The 10,367-nt window shown below is 49.3% G+C and overlaps 5 protein-coding genes and 1 non-coding gene across 6 annotated transcripts in view; 3 read left to right on the forward strand and 3 right to left on the reverse strand.

Annotated features, from left to right (window-relative positions):
• CNF03270 (conserved hypothetical protein) overlaps positions 1-1,974 on the forward strand; it is a 5,524-nt gene extending 3,550 nt beyond the window's left edge. Inside the window, exons 3-9 of the mRNA XM_024657428.1 lie at positions 1-43; positions 97-368; positions 422-695; positions 750-1,300; positions 1,361-1,534; positions 1,588-1,704; positions 1,760-1,974. The exon at positions 1-43 is cut by the window's left edge and continues 2,786 nt beyond it. Coding sequence (XP_024513049.1) covers positions 1-43; positions 97-368; positions 422-695; positions 750-1,300; positions 1,361-1,534; positions 1,588-1,704; positions 1,760-1,853 — 1,525 coding nt within the window. The 3' untranslated portion in view covers positions 1,854-1,974. The remainder of the gene's footprint in view (positions 44-96; positions 369-421; positions 696-749; positions 1,301-1,360; positions 1,535-1,587; positions 1,705-1,759) is intronic.
• Positions 1,975-2,107: 133 nt separating this feature from the next.
• Positions 2,108-3,729, reverse strand: CNF03280 (hypothetical protein). The gene is made up of 2 exons (XM_024657429.1): positions 2,490-3,729; positions 2,108-2,381 (listed from the first exon to the last, which is right to left on the reverse strand). Exons 1-2 carry the CDS (start codon positions 3,583-3,585, stop codon positions 2,350-2,352), a joined length of 1,128 nt encoding a protein of 375 aa, XP_024513050.1. The 5' UTR covers positions 3,586-3,729; the 3' UTR covers positions 2,108-2,349.
• Positions 3,730-4,062: 333 nt separating this feature from the next.
• Positions 4,063-4,160, forward strand: CNF03290. The gene has a single exon. It is a non-coding gene; the product is annotated as a tRNA-Met (tRNA).
• Positions 4,161-4,530: 370 nt separating this feature from the next.
• Positions 4,531-5,775, reverse strand: CNF03300 (hypothetical protein). The gene is made up of 4 exons (XM_571403.2): positions 5,490-5,775; positions 5,355-5,436; positions 5,118-5,281; positions 4,531-5,050 (listed from the first exon to the last, which is right to left on the reverse strand). Exons 1-4 carry the CDS (start codon positions 5,609-5,611, stop codon positions 4,702-4,704), a joined length of 717 nt encoding a protein of 238 aa, XP_571403.1. The 5' UTR covers positions 5,612-5,775; the 3' UTR covers positions 4,531-4,701.
• Positions 5,776-5,845: 70 nt separating this feature from the next.
• Positions 5,846-8,840, forward strand: CNF03310 (conserved hypothetical protein). The gene is made up of 12 exons (XM_571608.2): positions 5,846-5,980; positions 6,045-6,160; positions 6,217-6,421; positions 6,470-6,573; positions 6,638-6,711; positions 6,783-6,817; positions 6,874-6,891; positions 6,948-7,035; positions 7,098-7,280; positions 7,352-7,653; positions 7,708-8,249; positions 8,317-8,840. The coding sequence occupies exons 1-12, from the start codon at positions 5,912-5,914 to the stop codon at positions 8,705-8,707; spliced, it is 2,127 nt and encodes a 708-aa protein (XP_571608.1). The 5' UTR covers positions 5,846-5,911; the 3' UTR covers positions 8,708-8,840.
• On the reverse strand, positions 8,726-10,312 carry CNF03320 (ribosomal large subunit assembly and maintenance-related protein, putative). Its single transcript, XM_571405.2, has 3 exons — positions 10,086-10,312; positions 9,643-10,041; positions 8,726-9,596 (listed from the first exon to the last, which is right to left on the reverse strand). The coding sequence occupies exons 1-3, from the start codon at positions 10,302-10,304 to the stop codon at positions 8,775-8,777; spliced, it is 1,440 nt and encodes a 479-aa protein (XP_571405.2). The 5' UTR covers positions 10,305-10,312; the 3' UTR covers positions 8,726-8,774.
• Between the last annotated feature and the right edge of the window lie 55 nt (positions 10,313-10,367).

Consider the following 10,367-nt stretch of genomic DNA (forward strand, 5'->3'; position numbering starts at 1 on the left):
TGCGTCTTTAAGAGCTCCGAAGACCCCCGGTTCCTTACAAGAGGTGAGTACACTGAGTATCTCATGCGACTAATGCTGATGCCTTCATGCCTATAGCCGTCATGGCTTCAAACGACCATCCAGTCAGCTAATGAACCCCTCTTACAGGCCCAAATGGAATATCTTCAGCAAGAGCTGAAAGAGGCAAATGAGCAGTTGGACCAAAACTTTAACAGGCTTGAAGCCGCTGGCCTTGGAGCTGTACAGTTAGCAGAGAAATTGGCCGCGGCAGAAGAGAGAATCAGCGAGTTGGAAGACGAAGTCAGGACTTTGGGCCAAAGGAATAAGGCCTCTTTAGCGCTTGTCGGCGCTCAGAGGGAAGAGCAAGAGTAGGTCGCTCTCCACATCTTGAACTTAAATGCTCAGGCTAACAATTGCATAGACAAGAGGCTGAGAGCAGGCTAAAAAAGGCTCTTGATGAGGTTCACCGCCAGATGGACCGACTCAAATCTGACATCAATGCCGAGCGTGCACGCCTCCAAAGAGATAACAGTCGCTTGCAAGACCTTGTCTCTGAGATGAGATTAAAGAGCAATGCAGAGGTTGAAAGCTTCAAGACAGAAATGGAAAGGATGGCTGAAGAGTCAGAGAGAGAGGTTGAACAAGCACGTGAAGAGGTTAAGAGGGTGGAAAAGGAAAGAGATGAGCTAAAGCGCGTATGTATCTTCCTTTACTAACTTTAAAGATTGACAGCTGATGACTACACTCAGGGAATTCAAATTTCCAAGTCACAGGTGACTCAGCTTGAACGAGAGTTGGCTGACGAAAGACGAGCATATGATTCACTTTCAAGACGCAACGCTCAAATTGCTTGCGATAGTACTACAGCTGGTCAACTACAAGCCGAGTTATCCCAAAAGTCTGAAGCAATTCGCTTGCTCGAATCATCGCTTCGAGACGCAGAATCAATATCGAACCACCTTCGCGAGTCACTTGCTAGACGTGACCAGGAAATAAGAGAATCTGAGGCTCAGGTGAACAAATACCGCCGCGAACGTGAAATAATCGCTCAAGAACTGAGGGAGTTCGAAAACGACTTGCAAAAGCATAAGATTGAGAGCGAAGACTTTGGTCAGCAATTGCAAGCTCTGAAAAGGGAGCAGATCAACAAATCTTCCAAACATGCTGCTGAGCTTCTAGCTTTGGAGAGAGAGATGGAAGAGGCGAAGGAGCGAGAGAGGAGGTTAAGACACGAGGTTCAGGACGTGAAGACAAAGTATGAAAAAGTTGAAAAGTGGAGGGAATTGCACGAGTGTGACGCGTAAGTCGTCTTCTAATATGGTCTGGTTAACTTGGGGACCATGCTGACTAGTCGTCCCAGTGGATTATCCGACACCTTGGCAGAACAAAAGTCCCGGTTTAAATCCCAATCAAGAGAACTTGCTACTCAGATTAGGTATCTGAAAGCCAAGTACACCCGCGAAGCGACTTTCCGAAATGCACTGGCATTGCAGAAGAGATATTTACTGCTGTTAGTCGGTGGAAAAAGTTTGAAGTAAGTATCTTTGCACAGCTACACCGTGGCAAAGCATACTCACCACTTTGCAGTGAACAAGCTACTATCAAGGCCATTGCTAAGATGGGCTTCCCTATCCCCGAACAGCCAAGACCTGCGAGGACGTTCAAGGCAGTAGCGCTTGCTGTTTTGAGTACTATTCGAGCTAGGTAAGCATATTAGTGGCCTCGCTAATATGTGACGAGATGGCTTACATCTGAGTAGGAACGATGCTGCCCGGTGGCGCACAGAAGTAGATTTGAAAATCTCTGCGGCCGCTGCACGAAACGAAAGGCGGAGAGTTTCAGGTAGGATATAGGAGGGTTAAAAAGAAAAAATAGTAGCGGCGTACAGGGTTTAGTAATTGACTGAATACTTTGTTGTCATTAGAACAGACATCTTGAGCTGTGAAGACTGTATATTATTAATAATGTGCATATACCTGTGGATGGAATCCGACGTGTTTCCGAGATTTCCTGCTCTTTCATTAGAAGCAAGCATCAAGTAGTAACATACTTGTCATCATCGTCCTTCCAAAGGTATGTTACTTATAGGAATGTTTTTTAGCAGGTTGCATATTGTGTACAATGAGCAACTTTTTGCCACAAGAAGGCGAAATGGTAACAGACGGCATCATAACGCCAGCACTACTACTTTTTTGTTGTTTATGCTCGTCTTCTCTTCTCCATCAATCCGTTTCTTCATCTCTCCGATGGTTTCAACGCAATAGCCGGTCTTCTTAAGTTAATCATCGCCTAACCAATCTCGGTTGCGTGCAATACACAAGCTTCGTCTCCAGCACAAGTAATTTTCGATTATAATAATCGACGAGGAGCCAGTTGCCATGCTAGACAACATGAGAAGAAAGCGAAGAGGGTGAGGGGGGGCAGTAGCGGTACGTCCGTCAGCGGCAGCAGAGACTTGAATGGCTAGGGGAGGATGGAACAGTGCGTACAGGTCTCATCCAGGTCAAGGAATGTCTCGAGCTTGAGGTAATCGTCAAGCTGACTGGTAAGTTCTTGGATAAGGTCTTCGTGGTTGTCGACTGGATGTGGATTGGAACGCATGGAAGGACGGCGGCTGGGACAGGTTTTGAAATTGTGACCAACCTTGCGGCAATCGTTGCATCGGTTTTCTTTGGCGAAAAGTTTGCGAATGTGTTTACCGGCAGGAGAGAGATAATAAGGTAAGGGGTTTTGAGCTTGATAATAGTGGCTGACAGGGTGAGCCAGGTGCGGCTGGGTCTGCGGGGTCGCCGAATTTTGAGCCTTGGCACGAGTGGGTGTGAATTGCTCTTTTTTCTCCTCCAAGTACTTTCTGACTTCTAACTGTAATTGAGTGCAGACCTCACTCAAACTTCCATTCTTAAACTCCGGCTTTGTCATCAAACGAAGGAACAGGATCTCAGGACATGCAGCGCGGTAAAGGTTGGCCATAAAGGTGTCGCTGGGATAGAGCTCGGTGCCCATCAAATTATGACGGTGTTGTATGGCTTGCTGATCGAAAGTAGGCCAATCGCTAACTTGATTGAACTGCAGGCGGAAAAGTGAACGAAATTCTTTCTGAGCCCACTCTAAAGGCATCGCAGCGTCCTTGAAAGCCACAATACATTCCTCCCATCCCGACTCGCCATCCTCTTCCATCATCCGACCAGTAGTCCTCACCCATGCTTGCAGTGCTTTACATTCGATGGAGTTATTCGCCAGCTCCAGGATGGTTACTCGCCGATTCTCTTCCCGCACATCGTCGTTTCCGGGGGAAAAAAGAGAGTAAGTCCGAAGAAGCTTGTACAGGCGGTCGGTGTGAAGAATGACAGCTGGAACATCACGAATGGGACCGGTAAATGTGGGGATATCAGAGGCTTCTGGGATAGAGATCCCTCGAGGTGCGTAATTCCCCTGGGCAGCTGCTGATGAGTTTTGCTGACCTACCAATTTAGACAGGTAGAGGATGGCTGCTGCTATCTGAGAGTTGAGGTCTCCATCAACAGGAAGTGAGTTCACTTCCTCAGGAAGAGGAGTGTCTTTAGGCGTTTGTCTCTTGGGGGGCATGAAGGGCGTTTGGTGTTTTGTGTGCGTTGTTTTGAAAGAAGCGTAGACACTGGGTGTCTCATTGATTGTTGTTGTAATATATTTGTGTAGTTTAGAGACTAGCAAAACATGCACTGGTTGTATACATGTATATTGTGCGATGAAGAACTACAACAATATGCGACCACTATTTTACCAAGTACCGAACTGTTGTGTGTCAAAAGTAAAGTCACACACATAAAATGCCACATCATCTGGCTGAATACAACATCATGCATCATCATGCATATGCATCATCATAGGGTGACCTGCTTTCCTTCGGCTTCCATTTCGCAAACGATAAATCGTGCAGTAGTTATAATAATATCATCATTACAGGTTCTTGAAATGTCAAATAGAAGAAGATGCATGGATCGCATTTTTTATAGTGCTTAAGAAGGATCTAATGGTCTTTCACTGTTATAGTGATTTATATGCATAAATCATCAAATTCAACAAGCCCTCATGGTGTAGTGGTAACACGAAGGTCTCATATGAAGTTAGCTTAATGGTTGACATCTAATCCTCAGCTCTGAGTTCGATTCTCAGTGAGGGCATTTATTTTTTTGCTTTTGTGGACTCTTTTTGCCATTATCAAAAACTACTGTTAAGATTTGTCACATTTTACCATCGTAACCCAGCATCTATATGCATAACGCGATAGCAGTTTCCTATCAGTATTGAATAGCACTTTGGTAAGTGGTTGGTTTTGTTTTTAAGCGCGTATCCTGTATCATCAATAGCTGGCCCAATCCCCTGAGCGCCTATTTAGCCCTGGAGAATACCTCCTCGCAGACAGTGGCTATGGCGCTAGCGAGTGGATCATCCCCAGCTTCAAGAAGACACTCTGAGAACAGCCTTGCTTGCCCTTGGAGGTCGACAAAGATAAATCACAGTGCTCCCGCCCGCTGGGGGTAGTCGCCCGCATTTTTAGTTACTCTATAATTGCATCCTGAAGAGGCAGATTTTATTGCTTAAAGCAAAAAAACTTGGTACTAGTCGGCTAGGATAATTAACGGTACAGATTCGCTAGAGCCATATGTTCTGCCTGGCACAATGCAATACAACAGTAAGGTGATTATGTATCAAATCGTTCGTTTATGCCTTGTTTTCTTCCAGCTTCTGTCTCTTTTCATCCTCGGCGTCTGCGACGTCGCTTGGCGCCTCCCTCTTGGTCCCGGTTTTGTTGTTCGCTTCTAATTCTAAGGGCTTGGAAGACGATGAGTCTGGTTTTTCAGCAGCTTCAGGCGCCGTAGAGGGTTTATCCGCAGAGGGTGCGGCAGGAAGCTTTGCCTTCTTCTTGACCACCACACCTTTCATTAACGATTTCACGTCCTTTTTCTTGACATCTTTAGAGGGAATCTTCTTCGGAGGGGCAGATTTAGCTACTGCTGCCACAGTGGGTGGCGAAGCATCTGTTTGAGACGTATTTCTCGCCGCTAACCGTCTGCAAATCATGTCGTTAGATTTGGACAATCGCTGACCGCACAGTCACTATAGGTGCAGAGACGTACTCTCTGTATGCTCTCATCTCCTCGGCTTCACGTTCCTCCAGCTTTTTCTGTTCCGCCCTCTTTTCAGCTTCCTTCTCCGCAAGGAATCGTTGTTCATCAGCGTTGAGTCCTCGCCATTGGTTCGATAATTTCATCTTCGAATCCCATTCCTCCTTTTTCAACTCCTATTGTGATGTAACATGGAGGCGTAAGCTTTAGAACGTGGATCGTATGAGCGGACATGCAGAGAAGCCACACCTTTTGTGCTTGTAATCGTTCATAGAGAGTACGGGCATCATAGTCAGTTTCCGGCTCCTCGGGAGGCGGCTCCTGGCCAATTCTATAGACAGTCAGGTTAACGGGCAAAATCTATTGACATGCACATCAAATTACCTAGCGTATGCCTCGGCCCATTCCTTCTTTCTGTTCTCTCTCGCCTCATCGATGGCTGATTGGGATTCGAAGCGCGACGAGATTGCGCCTGTAGCAGGCGTCATAATGGAGTTGGGGTCCATTTTTATTTCCTGTCTTTGAATATATTATGTCGTTCCGTAGTTAATATCAAAATAATCCTGTATAGGAGTTGTGGAAAGAGATGGAATACAAGTTATGCTGTTCGAGTTTCGAATTATGGTGACCACTGCGCTGCGATCATCTAAACGTCGCTGCAACATCTCTCGGAATCTACGCTGGCCGGGATTTGATTCCGCGCCCATTCTACTTCTTAACACAAGGACGATGATGGTATATTATTATTGAACAACAACTTGCCATTCCTATAAAGTTGATTACCCTCCCCACCTCTACACCTCACCATGTCCCGCAGGCTAGACCTCTCCAAATTCGCAGGCTCAGACTCGGAAGGCGAAGAAGATGTCCCCAAAGCAAGTCCACGTATCTTTTTTAATGTGCTAGTCGTCGCCAACACTGACCGTGGATTTGTCACAGCATCAACTGGAATTGACTGCACTCAAGAGCAAGACCTTTTCTCAAGGTATCACCAAAAAAACAAAGCGTGATCTGGAAAAGGAGGCAGAGGAACGTAAGCGGATTGAAGAGGAAAAGTACACTGCAAGCCATACCTTGAATCCGCACCGTCCACTGACATGGCCTACCTCAGAGCGGCAGCACTGGTAATGGCAGAGATTGAAAGAGAGTTTGAAGGATCAGCTGAGGGAAGCTCGTCCGGTCACACGGGTATGAGGGGTTTTCGGGGAAGACCCATTGGGCCTGGGGGAGGGTTTGTAAGGGCCGGAGGCGCGCCGATGGGAGCGCCAACGTCTTTTGCGCCCCCTAGAGGTCCAGCCGCTATGGGCTACGGTAGAGTAAGTCTAGATGTTACTGACCAAGTTAACTGGGCTGACATATCGCAGCCAAAACCCATGCCTGTCAGAGCGCCATCACCGCCTCCTCCACCCAGTGGACCGAAGCCAAGGGGCAAGAGAGCGATGGATTCATTCTTGGAAGAAATCAAGCAGTATGTCATCCTTTCAAAAAGCGATCCCTCTTCTCCTCTTTATCAATACTGATGGCAAATATAGTAACCAGAACGCCCGCGAACAAAAATTCAGTCAGATCGCAAAGAAGGAGGGATCTTCAGTAACTGCCCTTGCAGGTCTGTACCGGCAATCTGCTATTGATGAAGACTGTGAACCATCTTGAACTGATCGATTCATGTAAAACTAGCTTGGGAAACTGGCGGAAGTGGCTTCGACCATGAGGTACGTCTCATATTGTCTTTTTTTTTTGGTTAGATATTTAGCTAATCCTGGAGTAGAGCACCAATTTATTCATTGTGGGTGTTCCAACATGAAGGCCAGCGAATGTACAATATCTAACCTTTTTGAGCAGTCAAATTTGCCTCAAGAGATCACGGAAGAGATTCTCGGTTTGCACTTTGCAAAGCAGGGACCGGTGGCGACTGTCAAAATCATGTGGCGTGAGTTTCTATATTATTATTTTCTGTTTTTGTATATGTCAAGGAGTTGACGTTGTCTGTAGCCCGAGGCGACGAAGCATTCAGCCAGGCAAGCGCCCGACGGGGTCTCACCGGTTTCGTGTCGTACATGGAACGGAAAGATGCTGAACGGGCTGTGAAAGAGCTGGACGGGTCGGAATGGATGGGAAATTCGATTCGAGTAGGATGGAGCAAGCCTGTTGCAAAGCCCTTGAAAGCTCTTTTCGGTGAGTCATTTTTTCATATCTATCACAGAAAAAGAAAAGGAAAAAAGGAAAAAGCCTGAACAGCAATGTAGATATCACAAGTGACAGTCACAAGCGAAGAAGGTCAAGATCACGATCAAGGGGCCGCAGCCCTCCTAGAAAGAAATCGCATCGCGCCCGTTCATACTCGTACTCCTCGTCATCTTCTTACTCTCGTTCCCCTTCGCCCGAACGGACTTGCAAACAAAAGTGGCTGGATAGTATCCCTGAAGAACATGGGAGGTTTATCAAGACTGTTGCGAACCGCGTAAAGGAACATGGTAAAGGATTTGAAGATGTTTTGATGGAAAAGGAAAGGGAGAACCCAAAGTTTGCCTTTTTGTATGACGACAAGGCATGTGGCTTTTCTTTTTTTTTCTTTCCCGAGTATTGTTGACCAGAGGTACAGCTTCCCGACTACCACCTTTACCAATCCACACTTTCATCACATTACCGCATTCCGTCTCCACCCCCCGAAGCATTCAACGACGACGGTTACGCCTCCATCTACTCTTCCGACTCGGCCGAGGATTCCGAAAGGGAGCGAACGTCCAAGGGTAAACTTGGCCGACTTGCGAAAAGGCGGTTTGAGGCCATGTTACGGGTGATGACTGGGAAAAGGGCGGAGATTGCGCGGGGGATGGAGTTTGCGCTCCGACGAGCCGAAGCGGCGGATGAGATTGCAGATATCATCTGTCAGTCTGTCCAGGTGGATTCGACGCCCGTCCCGCGAAAGATTGCGCGTCTTCACCTCATCTCTGATATCCTTCACAACTCTGCGTCGCCTTTGCCCAACGTTTGGCGATACCGCCTCGCGTTTGAGCATAGGCTACCGCCCGTGCTGGCGCATTTGAATACGGTGGAGAAGAGTTTGATGGTGTATTCGGGCAAGATTAGTGCGGATGTGTTTAGAGGGCAAGTGGGGAATGTATTGGATATCTGGGAACGATGGCACGTTGCTTTTTTTTTTTTTGGCTGGTTGGTTGGCGCGCTTTTTGCTGACTTTTTTTGCAAATAGGATTGTATTCAACACCGATACTGCGGAACTCTTCCGTGCCGTGTTGGTCGGCGACAAGCCTCTCTCTGCGCTCGTCAAGACCCCCCAGGGCGCATGGGTTGACAAGGCCAAGTTGGAGGCGGAGGAAGCGGAGAGGAAGAAGAGGGAAAACGAGCAACAAAAAGCTGAAGAGGAGGAAGATAGGTTTGAGCAGAGTGGGTTTAAGAGTAGTTTTAAGAGGATCAATCCGCAGGCTGGGCCTGCGCCTGCGCCTGAATCAGTACCGTCAGCTGTCAGATCTGCGTTTGAGGATGAAGATTTGGATGGGGAGGTGATGGAAGATTTAGACGGGGAGGCGATGGAAGATTTGGACGGGGAGGCGATGGAGGATTTGGACGGGGAGGCAATGTAAAGAGAAAAATGATACCCAACCAAAATGCCCAAATGCATAAATGTTTACAAATACTTGAATTCTATGACTACGCGTTGGTCCCCGGATTCACATCCATCACCTTGTTCCACAGCTTTTCATTAATCTTCTCCGCCCTCTCAAACGCCGCTTTCAACCTCTTGTTCTCTGCCAAGAGCTGTCCCACCTGATCGCTCGTCGTCCCCGCATCTCCCATCGCCTGACGACGGGTCACCGCCGGCGCGGGCGGCGGTCGAAGATCAGAGAGGAGAGAGGCGGCGTGAGAGGTAGGCGGGCGGAGGAGGACGGTGGGTTCGTGGGATTCTTGCGGGGGACGACCTTTGAGCCGTTCGAGGGGTTTGATCTCCATGATGGGTATTTCTTCGCCTTTAGCCCCCGCGCCTGCGCCTACGCCGACACTCCCCACGAGGTCGGCGGGACGTAAGAGTGTGGTGAGATGCGTGACGGGTCCGGCATGTGGGGAGAGGGTACGCAGATGCTGGTGAGACGGGAGCGAGTGGATCTGGATGTTGCCCGCCGAGGTGCCGACGAGGAGATGGGTGGAGGAAAGGGAAAGCGCGAGAGAGGTGATGGAGTCGTTGGCGTCTTTGAGAGAGATGACAGCGCCTTGGGGCTTGATTGGTGCAGAAGCATTTCCATCTCCACCGACGGCTTCCCATTCATCCTGCGACGCGGCGGCGGCGGCGGCGGACTGATCGTGATCGCCGAGGACGGCCCGTTTTCGGAATAAGGGGAAGTGGTAGACGTCGCCTTGGGTGGTGCCGACGTAGAAGAATCGTTCAGAGGGGTCGACGGCGAGGGTGGTAGGGGTGCATGTGACGGGGAGGACGAATGTGCAGAGAAGATCGAATGGAGGGTAGAGGGACCACATCTGGGGGTGGGTCAGTGGATGGTGCATCAGAGAAAAGAGGACGTACTTTGACGGTTCCGTCATCTGAAGCAGTCCATAATCTACCACCCTGGCTACCCGCAACGCGTCCAAGCCCGACACACCGCACTGCGAGGTTATGGTCCCTGAGCGTCGCATACGGTTTGCCCGCCTTGGCTGGATCCTCTGGATCGATCAGTTGGGATACGAGGTAGACGTGCGCTGAAGAATCGAGCGATGTGGAAATCAAGAGTCGAGAGTCCGGCGTGAACGTCAAGGAGGTCAGAGCGCGGTAGTGGGCGGTATGGGAAGACACCAAGAGACCGGAAGAGAGTTCCCAGAGGTAGATGTGGCCGTTGGGCGAACCGGCTGCTGCCCAGTAGCCGTTGGGCGAGACGGTGAAGCAGGCCATCTTTTCAGGAAGATGCAGCTTGAGATGCATCTGGTCCTACGGCCGGTGTTAGTATACGGCGCCTGCACACAAGCACCCACCTTTTGCCATGCCCAGACGTGGAGGAGCGCCTTGTCCTCCTGGACTGCAAAGACTGCGCCGCCCTGGTTGTTGTAGGTGGGGACATGTGCGAGCGAGCAGGGTGCTGTTGCGCACGGTTTGAATGCGTGGACGGAGGCGGAGGTGAGGAGGTCGTGGAGGTGTATGGCGGCTGCGGGGGCAGAGGACGGGGCGGAGAGGACGAGTTCCTGTGGAGCCATGGTGTGATGTGGTGAAGGGAAAACATTCAGCGGGCAACTTTTGCGGGGGGCAGAGTGGAGGCT

The sequence above is a fragment of the Cryptococcus neoformans genome (genome assembly GCF_000091045.1).
Source record: "Cryptococcus neoformans var. neoformans JEC21 chromosome 6 sequence".
Taxonomy (NCBI): domain Eukaryota; kingdom Fungi; phylum Basidiomycota; class Tremellomycetes; order Tremellales; family Cryptococcaceae; genus Cryptococcus; species Cryptococcus deneoformans.

Bases quoted from the DNA above. Each gene is read 5' to 3' on its own strand.
- CNF03310 (XM_571608.2), top strand. From the start codon at position 5,912: ATGTCCCGCAGGCTAGACCTCTCCAAATTCGCAGGCTCAGACTCGGAA. The intron at 7,036-7,097 runs GTGAGTTTCTAT...CGTTGTCTGTAG, and splicing joins GACTGTCAAAATCATGTGGC to CCCGAGGCGACGAAGCATTC. The intron at 7,281-7,351 runs GTGAGTCATTTT...ACAGCAATGTAG, and splicing joins GCCCTTGAAAGCTCTTTTCG to ATATCACAAGTGACAGTCAC.
- CNF03300 (XM_571403.2), bottom strand. From the start codon at position 5,611: ATGGACCCCAACTCCATTATGACGCCTGCTACAGGCGCAATCTCGTCG. The intron at 5,282-5,354 runs GTGTGGCTTCTC...ACATCACAATAG, and splicing joins AACGATTACAAGCACAAAAG to GAGTTGAAAAAGGAGGAATG. The intron at 5,051-5,117 runs GTACGTCTCTGC...CATGATTTGCAG, and splicing joins GAGATGAGAGCATACAGAGA to ACGGTTAGCGGCGAGAAATA.
- CNF03280 (XM_024657429.1), bottom strand. From the start codon at position 3,585: ATGCCCCCCAAGAGACAAACGCCTAAAGACACTCCTCTTCCTGAGGAA. The intron at 2,382-2,489 runs GTACGCACTGTT...CATGTTGTCTAG, and splicing joins CCTTGACCTGGATGAGACCT to CATGGCAACTGGCTCCTCGT.
- CNF03320 (XM_571405.2), bottom strand. From the start codon at position 10,304: ATGGCTCCACAGGAACTCGTCCTCTCCGCCCCGTCCTCTGCCCCCGCA. The intron at 10,042-10,085 runs GTGGGTGCTTGT...CACCGGCCGTAG, and splicing joins ACGTCTGGGCATGGCAAAAG to GACCAGATGCATCTCAAGCT. The intron at 9,597-9,642 runs GTACGTCCTCTT...ACCCACCCCCAG, and splicing joins CAGATGACGGAACCGTCAAA to ATGTGGTCCCTCTACCCTCC.